This window comes from Budorcas taxicolor, chromosome 23 (genome assembly GCF_023091745.1).
Source record: "Budorcas taxicolor isolate Tak-1 chromosome 23, Takin1.1, whole genome shotgun sequence".
Lineage (NCBI taxonomy): Eukaryota > Metazoa > Chordata > Mammalia > Artiodactyla > Bovidae > Budorcas > Budorcas taxicolor.
This window is the reverse complement of record NC_068932.1, coordinates 16,893,735-16,905,890: the sequence shown is the minus strand read 5'-3', so window position 1 is coordinate 16,905,890 and position 12,156 is coordinate 16,893,735. Positions and strand designations below refer to the sequence as shown.

At 42.0% G+C, this 12,156-nt stretch overlaps 1 protein-coding gene across 1 annotated transcript in view; it reads right to left on the bottom strand.

Moving 5' to 3' along the window:
- ENTPD1 (ectonucleoside triphosphate diphosphohydrolase 1) overlaps nucleotides 1-1,852 on the bottom strand; it is a 95,641-nt gene extending 93,789 nt beyond the window's left edge. Inside the window, exon 1 of the mRNA XM_052661067.1 lies at nucleotides 1,672-1,852. Coding sequence (XP_052517027.1) covers nucleotides 1,672-1,852 — 181 coding nt within the window. The remainder of the gene's footprint in view (nucleotides 1-1,671) is intronic.
- Between the last annotated feature and the right edge of the window lie 10,304 nt (nucleotides 1,853-12,156).

Sequence of the window (12,156 nt, the reverse complement as noted above, 5' to 3'; positions counted from 1 at the left end):
ATTTGCAAACATAATCGACAGTTTCAGGGCGGTAGCAGGAGACTCTGAACTGGAGCAACAGAATGGGGAAACAGCCCCTTGGACCCTGTGTCCATCACCTGCATCTAAACTCACCGCTTACTGTGTGATGCCAAGGCAAGCTACTCTCTCACTACCTCAACGCCATCATCTGGGAAATGGGGGTGATGATAGCACTCACTTTATAAAAAGTCGCGGGGAGTGGCTTAGGACGGCTCCCAGCACAGAGGAAAGACGAAAATGTTAACAGCTATCATTTTTATCATTATTAGGAACTCTATTGGCTACTCATCCCATTCCTCCACATTCGATGGGATAAAAACACATGGGGATACTAGAAACCGGAGGTGATGAAGGTTTACAATCCTACACAAGCACGCTGCTGCAGACATTCTTCCTGGCTCCCATGGGCTGGCAAGCAGCTGGCTCTCTGTGTTCTCTGTCCTGGCAGAAAATGCCCAAAAGAGGTAAAAGACAGAGATCACACACCATCTGTGCAAACCAGGCTGCTCTCCTAGTTTTTAGACAGAATCTAAAGTCAGTCAGTCAGATAAGCCTTACTTTTTTTAAGATAAAACTGTTCTTGGAGACTTCCCTCCCCTCACCCCACCCCACCCCCATACTCACGCACACTCCCCCACACCTCCCAAGAAACGTTTAGCCTTTTGCAAGACACACTCTGGGGTCCTGTTGAGACAGCCTCTTGCCACATTAACTTCTCTGTCTAATTCCAGGCAGAGAAGTCTGCTAATTTCACAACAGGAAAGCACACAGGAAATTCGAGAACAAAGCAGATCTACACGAGCAGCCCAGCATCTTCCAGCAAACGCGGTGAGGTACTGACCCGAAGCAAGACGACTCCGGACTGCAAAAGAGGCAGCTGCCTCCTAAACTGTGAGGGGACGGAAGAAGTCTTTTGCCTCTAAAAAACCAGATCTGAATACCAATTGCTCATAAATATTCATGAGCCGCTCCAGCTTGCTCAAGAGTCACCCTTGACTGTAACCCTGGAGCTTGGCTTTGTAAAATATTCCCCAAAGTTTTTTCTCTCTGCCTCCTCTCGGAAGGAGAGGGTGGGAAAGTGTATATAGGGCTTTTTGCCTCTTGCTCTTTCAAGTACTTGCTTTTGGTCTGGGCTTTTGGTTTCCTTTTTTTGTTTTTTTATTTTTATTTTTTCCTGGTCTTAAGGATTCAGATCAAATCAATTTTGCTCTTACCCCTTCTATCTTCCATAACTGGCAGCTTTTGTTTTCTTCCTCTTTGCTCTTTACTTTTCAGCCTCTGCTTGCTGTGGTCGGTCTCAGTGAAAGAGGTACTCAAGGAACAGAGATATAACAGACCCTCGGAATCATGGGAGGGGCTAAATTAGCCTGCCCCGTTTCGGAAGGAACCTCAAACCCTATGTCTTTTTCATTGACTGAAAGGACAGAATGCCGAGGAGTTCAGCAGCTCATTCCCCTAAAGCTTGCCTGGGCTGTAACTTTTTCTATCTTGAGGCAATGTGTGTTCAGATTTCGCTTCAGATTTTCCCCTCTCTCTTTGATACAGAAATCCATTTCCCCCCTTGAAAAATGTATCTTGTCTGCAAGCAAATAAAAAAAAGCGCGATTTACTTTCTGCAATTTTGAAGCAAGCTAACAAGAAACTTGTTACCTTGATACCGACTGGAAAAAGGATGGGACTCAGGAACAGATCTGCTGGCCCCACAAATCCGATTACTTCTGGTTCCCTGATGAGCAATCCCTTTTTGGAGTTCATTACGCCAGAAGAGCACTGGGTCACCCAAGCAAAGGACGCTGCGGCTTGAGAAACCGTAGTATTGGTCGGAAGTCATGGTGGGACGGCAGAGAAGGCTGCTCGCTGGGAACAGCTGTCTAGCTGTGCTGATGCGAATTGTCTACCTTTTCCAAACCTTTACCCCCTACCTCTGAAGTCTTATAGGCAGGAATTGCCACACCCAGGCTTTGCCACGATGACCCAAATACAGACTGACCAAAGCATTAAAAAGAAACGGTGTCTATGAAGTTATTTTGAAATCAGGATAAGAGACAACCCACAGGAAGGTAAGTTCCCAAGTCTTAAGGCAACGTGTTTGGGCACCTTCTCCCTCCATGAGGCTGTCAAACTTTAGCATTTTAGGTTTCAAAGAGACCTGACATGTAGTCTAAGTGAAGATAGAGATGTGGGGATGTTAAGCTACCAGTTCATGTTCGCGTTGAGGGCAGGGAGCTGCTCTCTCTTACTTGTTACCATGCTCTCCAGCACCTGATACAGTTTCTCCCACAGTGTAGGTGCTTAGTAGATTTTTGATGAATGGTTGAGTTAATAAATAGCAGCAAAGCAGAACATAAATCTGATTTCTACATTGTTTCTTCCACGTGAGAATTTGTGTCTAAAATCAGTTACACCATAAAACATTTTGAAAGTGAAAGTGAAAAGTTGCTAATTCCCATCTGACTCTTTGCAATCCCACAGACTATACAGTCCATGGAATTCTCCAGGCCAGATTACTGGTGTGAGTAGCTGTTTCTTTTCCAGGGACTCTTCCCAACCCAGGGATTGAACCCAGGCCTTCCGCATTGCAGGCGGATTCTTTACCATCTGAGCCACCAAGGAAGCCCAAGAATACTGGGGTGGACAGCCTATCCCTTCTCCAGGGAATCTTCCCAACCCAGGAATTGAACCGGAGTCTCCTGCATTGCAGGTGGATTCTTTACCAGCTGAGCTATCATTTTACTTCCATATATATTCCATAAGCTATTAAATTGGTGACCACTAAAGGCTATTTTTTACTCTATAAAAATATATTCTCCACTATACTTTTAATCATACATTAATAAAGGCAGGTTTTGTTTTTTTTTTTTTTTCAGTTTAGGTGTTTCTGTTATTTGCTCAGTGCTCAGCAGCATACTGTGTGCTCAATAATGTTTCATGCTGGACTTTCCTGGTGGTCCAGTGGTTAGGACCCATGCTTCCATTGCAGGGGGCATGGGATTGATTCCTGGTCAGGGAACTAAGATCCTAATGGCACAGCGCCCGCCCACCGCCCCCCCGCCCCCCCCAAAAAAGTTTAGTGCTTTAATAAATCTGAGTCTGCACAAGACTCTTTCTTTACCTTACTAAAGGTTTCAGAGTTAGAGCATTTGCCATTTATAATAAAAGCTAGTTATACTAAATGAGAATCCAGTGGATGCCTTTTCCAGATACCAAGATTTCTAATAAGAAATGTTAGTTTGGTATTTGTCCTATTGTGGTAAAATTGTTTATAATTGATGTGATGATATATCTGTAAAAATCAACAATTTTATAATGGGTTTATGACTGTCTGGGCATCATTGTTTCAGAGAAAAGTTCCAAAAAGAACATGTCTACAAAATATCCTGTGAACTATAGGATGGAAAAAAGACTGTCAAAGCTAGAAGGAGGAAAAAAAGGATCTAGATCCATAGTGAGTGAGAGGTCATGTGGGAGAAAAAGACAAGCATGTGAACATGTCAAGGAGAGCCCCCTCCAGAACATGCCCTCTTCTCATTACCCCCAGTGCTGCCACGCTGGGCCAAGCCACATCATCTCGAATCTGGTTTATTACGATAGCCTTCCCACTGGTCTCCCAGATCCTGCTCTCAATCCTCCTCAGTCATTCTGTACCCAGTACTCACAGTCATTCAGTTAAAACCAAACCAAGCATATCACTCTTCTGCTCAACCTTCCAGTGGCTCCCATCTCACTCCAAGCATAAACCAGTTCCTACCTGGCTTGTTCCCCATCACCTCTCTGACTTTCCTACTGTTCTCTTCATGTTGCCTCTTCTCTAGCCTCAGAGTCTTTGCACTAGCTGTTCTTTCTGCCTATAGTACTGTTCTCCCAAATATCCACAGAGCTCATTCCTAAGTCTTTAATAAATTACTGTCTTCTATCCTAGCACAAGATAGTGATCTCTAGTGTTTTCCATGAAAATGAACCTAGGTTCTTTGGAAAGATGGCAAATTCCAAGTCTGAAGCAGGAAGTGTGTAAGATGAGATTGGAACATTTTGTCATACCAGAAATAAAGGACACCATCTAAAACTACTAGGGTCATTCCAAAAGGACTCAGGAGCCAACTTCAAGTGGCTTCTACTAGCCAAAGTAATAAAAAATTTGAGTGGCAATAATAAATAATAACTGAAATGTATTGAAACACATTAGATATATTGACACTCATATTCATGATAGTACTATAAAGAAATCATTGTTCATCTTTGGAACCAATTCATTATTCCAAAAAAATGTAAATAAAAAAGGAAAATATCAACACTCAACCTGCCTTTGCTGCACAAACTGCACCAATAGAAGGGCCAAATAGTTGACGAAGAGGGAGAAGTTCCTCCCTCAAGTATTCCAGATAATTGAAAAAAATTTGAGTATAACCATTGTGCAAACAACCTCCCTACAAAAAAAAAAAAAAAAAAAGGAATAAACCTAAGCATAATCACCAATGATTGCTTATAACACAAAAGTAGGTACAAACATTCATTGACAATCTTCTGATGGAGGTATATAGCACAACTTCTGAAGCAGTCTTGCTAACATCGAAGCTTCTATATATAACTACCAGCTCACAGGAGGCCTGGGGGCACTGAAAACCAAATTAAAAGGCTCCACAGGAATGCAGTCAGTAAAACTTGATCTGGAGGAAACACTATAAAGTAACTCAATTTCTTTAACAAGGAAGTTGCAGGGAAGAAAAAAGAGGATGGGGCACCTATAGACTAAAAGAAATTTAAAAGATACACCAAGAAAATGCAGTAACTGGGCCTTGAAATCCTGATTTGAACCAATTTGAAAGAAACTTCAGGACAGGACAACTGAAGAAATTTGAACACTGGATATTATATAATATTAAAGAGCTGTTAAAGATACATATAATATTGTGGTTATTTTTCAAAAGTATGTATCTTTTGGAAATACATGCTGAAATATCTACAGAAGAAGTCTGAGACTAGCTTCAAAAAGCAGTAGTAGATTAGGTATAAATAAAGCAAGATTACAGATGAAGTGATAATTGTCGAAGCTGGATAGTGGGTACATGGGGGTTGGATTTGCTATTTTCTCCATTTAGTATGTTTGAGATTTCTGTAATAAAAGATAAAAAAAGAATCTTAGGTGAAAAAGTGGGAAACTGATGATATGCAATAGTTTTATCAGGGAATTGTTCCAGAGTTTTAAAGACATGATTTCATATTTACTGAGACAGTAGCCATATGTAAAATCAGCTTGGGGGTTGAAAGAGGACAAGGTTCAGCTGGGTTTTTTAAATTGCTATAATTTGAAGCCTCAACATTTCATTTAAGAAGCAAACAGTCTGATGAAAGAGATTATTTGTAAGATTTATTTGAAAAATAAAAGAAATTGAACAACAAACTGGTCAAAGCTAAAAAGTTGTTATACCAGCATAAGCCAGAAAAGTATATTCACTATGCATTTTTTTTTTCCTGTGGCACAGTAATCAGGCAGCTATATCAGGATTTTCTTAGATTTCTTTGTGGAACATAACATTAGATGTAGAAATTAAAAAGGACTATATACTCTATCCAACATGCAATATCCACAGCGTGTTCTGACTACTTGAGGCACTCTCCATACACCCAACAGTGACCAAATAGGAATAACATTAACTAGACAGAGTAATGATGGTAGTTTCTGCATCTGGGGGGCAGGGGTAGCTGGTTGGGATAGGGTGGAGAATGGGCATTCTGGTCTTGACACTGTTTCTAATTCTCCACTAAAACAAAAGTCAATTGATAAAACTCATGAAAAGAGGTACTCTACTTTTATGTATCTTAAAAGAAATGGCCAGGGTAACTATTGTGCAAAATGACATGTTTCCCCAATTTCAAGAATGCCTGTGTTTATCTATACAGTTTTTATTATTTTTGAATATGCCAAAATGTTCTTCATAACATTTGACACAGTGTTCAGAATGTTATGTCATTTTGATATTAAACAGTTCTTACTTGTGGTTAGTTTCAAGGCTAAAAGGAGACTGCAAAAGGATGGGGTTTTATAATTGATAGGGATGTCCTAGACATGGTAAATCATACTTCAAGAAACATGAGGTAAAAGGTTAAATGCTGTATGGCAATTAACAAATCTAATCTTCAGTTCAGTTCAGTCACTTAGTCATGTCCAACTCTTTGTGACCCCATGGACTTCAGCACACCAGGCTTCCCTGTCCATCACCAACTCCAGTAGCTTACTCAAACTCATGTCCATCGAGTTGGTGATGCCATCCAACCATCTCATCCTCTGTTGTCCCCTTCTCCTCCTGCCATCATTCTTTTCCAGCATCAGGGTCCTTTCCAAGGAGTCAGTTCTTTGCATCAGGTGGCCAAGGTATGGGAGTTTCAGCTTCAGCATCAGTCCTTTCAATGAATATTCAGGACTGATTTCCTTTAGGATGGACTGGTTGGAGATCCTTGCAGTCCAAGGAACTCTCAAGAGTCTTCTCCAACACCACAGTTCAAAAACATCAATTCTTCAGCGCTTAGCTTTCTTTATGGTCCAACTCTCACATCCATACATGACTACTGGAAAAACCATAGCCTTGACTAGACGGACCTCTGTTGGTAAAGTAATGTCTCTGCTTTTGAATATGCTGTCTGCTGCTGCTGCTGCTAAGTCGCTTCAGTTGTGTTTGACTCTGTGCGACCCCATAGGTTGGTCATAATTTTCTTCCAAGGAGCAAGCGTCTTTTAATTTCACGGCTGCAGTCACCATCTGCAGTGATTTTGGAGCCACCCCCCCCCCCCAAAATAAAATCTGTTACTGTTTCCATTATTTCCCCATCTATTTGTCATGAAGTGATGGGACCAGATGCTGTGATCTTAGTTTTCTGAATGTTGAGTTTTAAGCCAAGTTTTTCACTCTCCTCTTTCACTTTCATCAAGAGGCTCTTTAGTTCTTTTTAAAATCTAATCTTAGAAATTTATAAAATTTTTTCCCATCAGGAATACACCCAAACCCCATCTACTTACACCTGCTATAATACCAAGTACTAAATCAGTACTACTTGGTATTTGCTGTAAGAATATTCAACAAACAAAACTTACCAGCACCTTTTGAAAATCATATCAAATTTTCGTGACACTATTTTTTTTCACTTTTAATGGACTTTTATTTTTTAGAGCAGTTTTAGGTTCACAGCAAAAGTGAACAGAGTACAGAAGTTTCCCATATATAATTCTGTCACTGCCATAGCCTTGCTTGCTATCTCCCATCAGAGTGATACACTGGTTACCACTGATGAGCCTACACTGATACCTCATTATCACCCAAAGTCCATAGCTTATATTAGAGTTCACTCTTGATGTTGTACATTCTATGTGTATGTATGTTAGTCGCTCAGTCATGTCTGACTCTTTGTGACCCCATAGACTGTAGCCCACCAGGCTCCTCTGTCCACAGAATTCTCCAGGCAAGAATATTGGAGTGTGTAGCCATTCCCTTCTCTAGGGGATCTTCCTGACCCAAGGATCAAACCCAGGTGTCCTGCATTGCAGGTAGATTCTTTACCATCTGAGCCACCAGGGAAACCCTGTACATTTACAGGTTTTGACGAAAATATACTGACATATCCATCATTATAGTTTCTCGCCAGTATCTGATACTGTGCCTCGACAGTCTATCAGTACCACATGCACATGCTTTATTAAAAACAAACAAACATGGATTAGATTAACTCAATCATATAGAGGGCAAAGCGCCTGTCTACAATGCGGAAGACCCAGGTTCGATCCCTGGGTCGGGAAGATCCCCTGGAGATGGGAATGGCAATCCACTCCAGTACTATTGCCTGGAGAATCCCATGGACAGAGGAGCCTGGTAGGCTACAGTTCATGGGGTCGCAAAGAGTCGGACACGACTGAGCGACTTCACTCACTCACTCATCATTGATAATAACCTCTGCCCCTACTCCATCTGCCTGCTTACAGGTATTCAGTGATGATAAGAACCACAGTGAGGGCTAGGAAACAGAGCATGGGGTGGACCTAAAAGTACTCTTGGAGTGTTTAGAGTGCACACTGGTTCAGAAGACACCCCTTCCCTTCTTTTAGGAGAATAGGAAAGGTACTGGCTCAGTGGTAAAGAATATGCCTGCACCGCCGGAGCCCAGCAAGAGTCCCCTGGAGGAGGGCATGGCAACCTAGTCCAGTATTCTCACTGGAGAATCCCAGGGACAGAGGGGCCTGGTGGGCTACAGTTCACGGGGGTCACAAAGAGTCATACACGACGGACCCACTGAGTACAAGGAAAAGCTCTGCTCAGAGCAGAGCCAGGGCTCTCAACCCCAGCTGCACATTATACAAATTGTTATCACTGGCAGTGCTTCAAACACACAAATGCCCATCCTCATTCTCAGAGACTGGAATTTGGTCTAAGGTTCAAGCAAGGATTTCTCTTTAAGGGCTCAGGTCATTTTAATGTGCTGCCAGGGCTTTAGAGTTAAGGCGATCTAGATTTAAATCCTCACTGTGTGAAATTAGACAAGTTGGTGAGCCTCTCTGAACCTGTTTATCTGTGAACTGAAGTTTTCTTCAAAAAATCTACTTCACAGAGCCACGGTAGGGGAAAGGAGGAAATAAATGATAAGAACTCCCAACAGAGACCCCAGCACATAGTTGGCACTCACCAAGTTCCCGTTTCTTTCCTCTTCACTTGTATGCTAGGTATATGGTTCAGATTAAATAAAATATTGTCTTCTCTTCCTGTGTCCCTTACTTTTCCCCGCTCTAACACCTTCCATTTATTTTTCAGAAGTAACCCCATGGCAACTTCAGTTTCCCTGCAGAGAACAGAAGCCCCTTCCCTCCTCCGGTACACAGGACCTCTCTACCACCCTTCCCCAAACTTACTGTGATCTTACATATTCAACAGCAACTGTGGGACTAGGGGCATGCTGAAATAGGGCTTTGGAGAGGGAAGTATGACCAAGGGTCACTCATGCCTTCTTCTTTCAAGGATAAGCAAGTGGCCTTGGAAGTCAGGGAGGAATGCCCTGGACTCTGAGTTCAGGGAAGCCCTTGCATGTTGCAGAATGGGGCCAGCTCTTCCAAAGGGGAAGTACGTGACCAAACAGTTGCCCAAGAAGAAGGCATGCTCCGGGCACATGGCACATGGGAATCAAGCAGAGCAGACACTCAACAAGGGATCTGAAGAATTAAAATAGAGATCCTGAGCTACAGGTAAATGCCTAACCTGATCCCAGTACTTGATAAAGTCTCTGCTGTCTAGGTATTATCTTTGTTTACAGCAAGTATTGAACAACTGATTCATAACCACTCTATTCTGAGCTACAGCTACCCTTCACTTCTGCATTAGCTGAAATCTCTTATATTTTCTGTTGAAACATCCCCTTTACCTCTTTTATCCTTCTACCCCCCCCCCCCCACATAAAGGATCCTGATTACTCTAAATGTCTCAGAGGTTTGCAGATGTAATGAGTGAAATGTTCCTTCATTAAAAATGATAAAATTGTATTGCTACTTCAAGAGGCCAGCCCCAAATCCATGCGTTTCAGGTATAATAACTGATAACAGCTGTAATATCTTTGGGCTTCCCCAGTGGCTCAGTGGTTAAAGAATCTGCCTGCAATGCAGGAGATGTGGCAGAAGCCACAGGTTCAATCCTTGGGTCAGGAAGATCCCCTGGGAAAGGAAATGGCAACCCACTCCAGTATTCTTACCTGGGAAATCCCATGGGCAGAGGAGCCTGGTGGGCTACAGTCCATGGGGTTGCAAAGAGTTGGACACGACATAGCAACTAAACACAAACAACAAAAATCATAATATCTTTAAGGTCAAAGATATTCACTTCTAAAGAAAGTACTATCTATGAAAGTCCAGTTGATTTACGTGCTGTGCTAAGTCACTTCAGTCATGTCCAACTCTTTGTGACCCTAAGGATGTAGCCCGCCAGGCTCCACTGTCCGTGGGATTCTCCAGGCAAGAACAGTTGAGTGGGTTGCCATGTCCTCCTCCAGGGGATCTTCCCGACGCAGTCGAACCCGTGCCTCTTACATCACTGGCATTGGTAGGTAGGTTCTTTACTGCTAGGGACACCTGGGAAACCCATTTAATTTATAAAATCTCCAACTATTAAAAAATTTTTTTAATTTTAAAATATTTTTTAAATGTTAAATTTAGATAGAGATGGTAAACAGATCAGTGGCTGCCCTAGATCCACTGGGGCAGAAGGAGGTCTTGAATAAGTGAAGCTTAGGGGATTTTTTTAGAGTGGTGAAACTATTCAGTATGATACTATCATGATGGATACGTGACAATATTTGTCAAAACCTGTGGAACTTTAAAGGACAAAGAATGCAACTTAATGTACACAATTAAAAAAAGAAATCATCCATGAGGTTAAGGGATCCCTGAATGCCATGTCGGTTATGACAAAAGAATCTAACTCTATTACAAATGTATGAAAGAACCTCATTGAAGAGAGTAGGGAAAAGGTTACTTCCCTGAGTCACTTTGGAAATGAGTGAAGTTTGTAAAACTAAAGGCAGAAGGAACCATACAAAAACTAATGACTCTGTTGATACAGCTGTTTCCCACGGGGATATGGGTTCAAAGTTCATATACTACTACATATGTTTAATGGCATTGGACAATTATGTAAACAGATGACAATATGAGTGAGGGTCTCATTGTGGGAGTGGAAGGTTACAGACAGGCAAGGGTAGGGGTGATTATAACAAATCGGTCACACTAAGATAATAGAGGAAACTGGATATGGAGTATATGAGTGGTCTCTGTATAATCTTTATAACTTTTCCGTAAATCAATAACTATTCTAAAATTAAAAGTTGATTTTTAAAAAATATGTTGTTAAGCATTGTATAGGTGTTTAAATGCATCTGTTGTACTGAAACTAATGCTGAAGGACATCTTTACTAAAATAACTGCTAGAAGGACATGGTTTTGCAAAAGTATTTGTTACACATGATTTCTTGTTCAAACAGAATTCATTGTCCCTACATCCAGCAAAGCAAAGTTAACTCAGGCTCTGTGCCAAGACACGGAAACAGTCTTGTTACACAGACTCCATGTGATAATGGTAGTACTCACATCTTTTCATCCATGACACACAATATTCCCATTGGTCTAAAGGCAAAAAGCCTCACTGGCTCAAAAAGTTTCCAGTAAGTGTCTCCAGGGAGAAGTCACAAACTCTGGGGCCAGGGGAAGGCAGGAAGGAGAACTGACTCCTGGTTCCAGAACCTGGAAAAAATAATAAAAAAGGGAGGAGAATGCCTACGCTTCTCCAGACGACCACCCTTATATGGGAACATTGCCTGGGGAGCCTAAAGTAGCTCTGAGAAGGAGACAAGTTGTACTTAAGAAAAATTCACCACACTTAACTGACCCTAAGTGCTGGACCATACTTGCTAGGCAATCAAGACTGCCAAGGACATAAACTTCTAATTCAGGACACTGCTAGTGCTAGGAGGCAGGAGAAATTCCTATAGAACACATGGCTTCTAGAGTCTTATGCTCAAGACTTCAACATGGTGGCTCACACACTCGTTTTTTGAAGACAGTAATAGCCCACAATACCAGGCCAGTCTGAAGCAAGAGGTATTCATGTTGCTGTCAATGTCTCTGCCTCTGCAGAGCTTAGTGGGGGTGACAAACTGGAGACAAGGCCAAAGTCAGGCATCCTGCGTTCCTTTACATTAGGCCCTTCGTCCATTCCAGGCCAGCAGAGCCTGAAAAAATAAAGGGTAGAGAAAGATAACAGTGATTTTTCTACTTTTGAGATTATTAATTGCATGGTTATTTTTAAAGGCTTCCAAGCTCCTCCAAATTCTGAGAGCATAATTCTCCTCTCAAAGTGCCAAGTAATTTGGTGGTGGTTTAGTCGCTAAGTCATGTCTGACTCTTGCGACCCCATGGACATAGCCCACCAGGCTCCTCTGTCCATAGGATTTCCCAAGCCAGACTACTGGAGTGGGTTGCCATTACCTTCTCCAGGGGATCTTCTCAACCCAGGAATCGAACCCCGGTCTCCTGCCTTACAGGTGGATTCTTTACCAACTGAACTACAAGGGAAGTTGCTAAGTAACAGCACTTGCTTAATGCCTTGCACGTCCA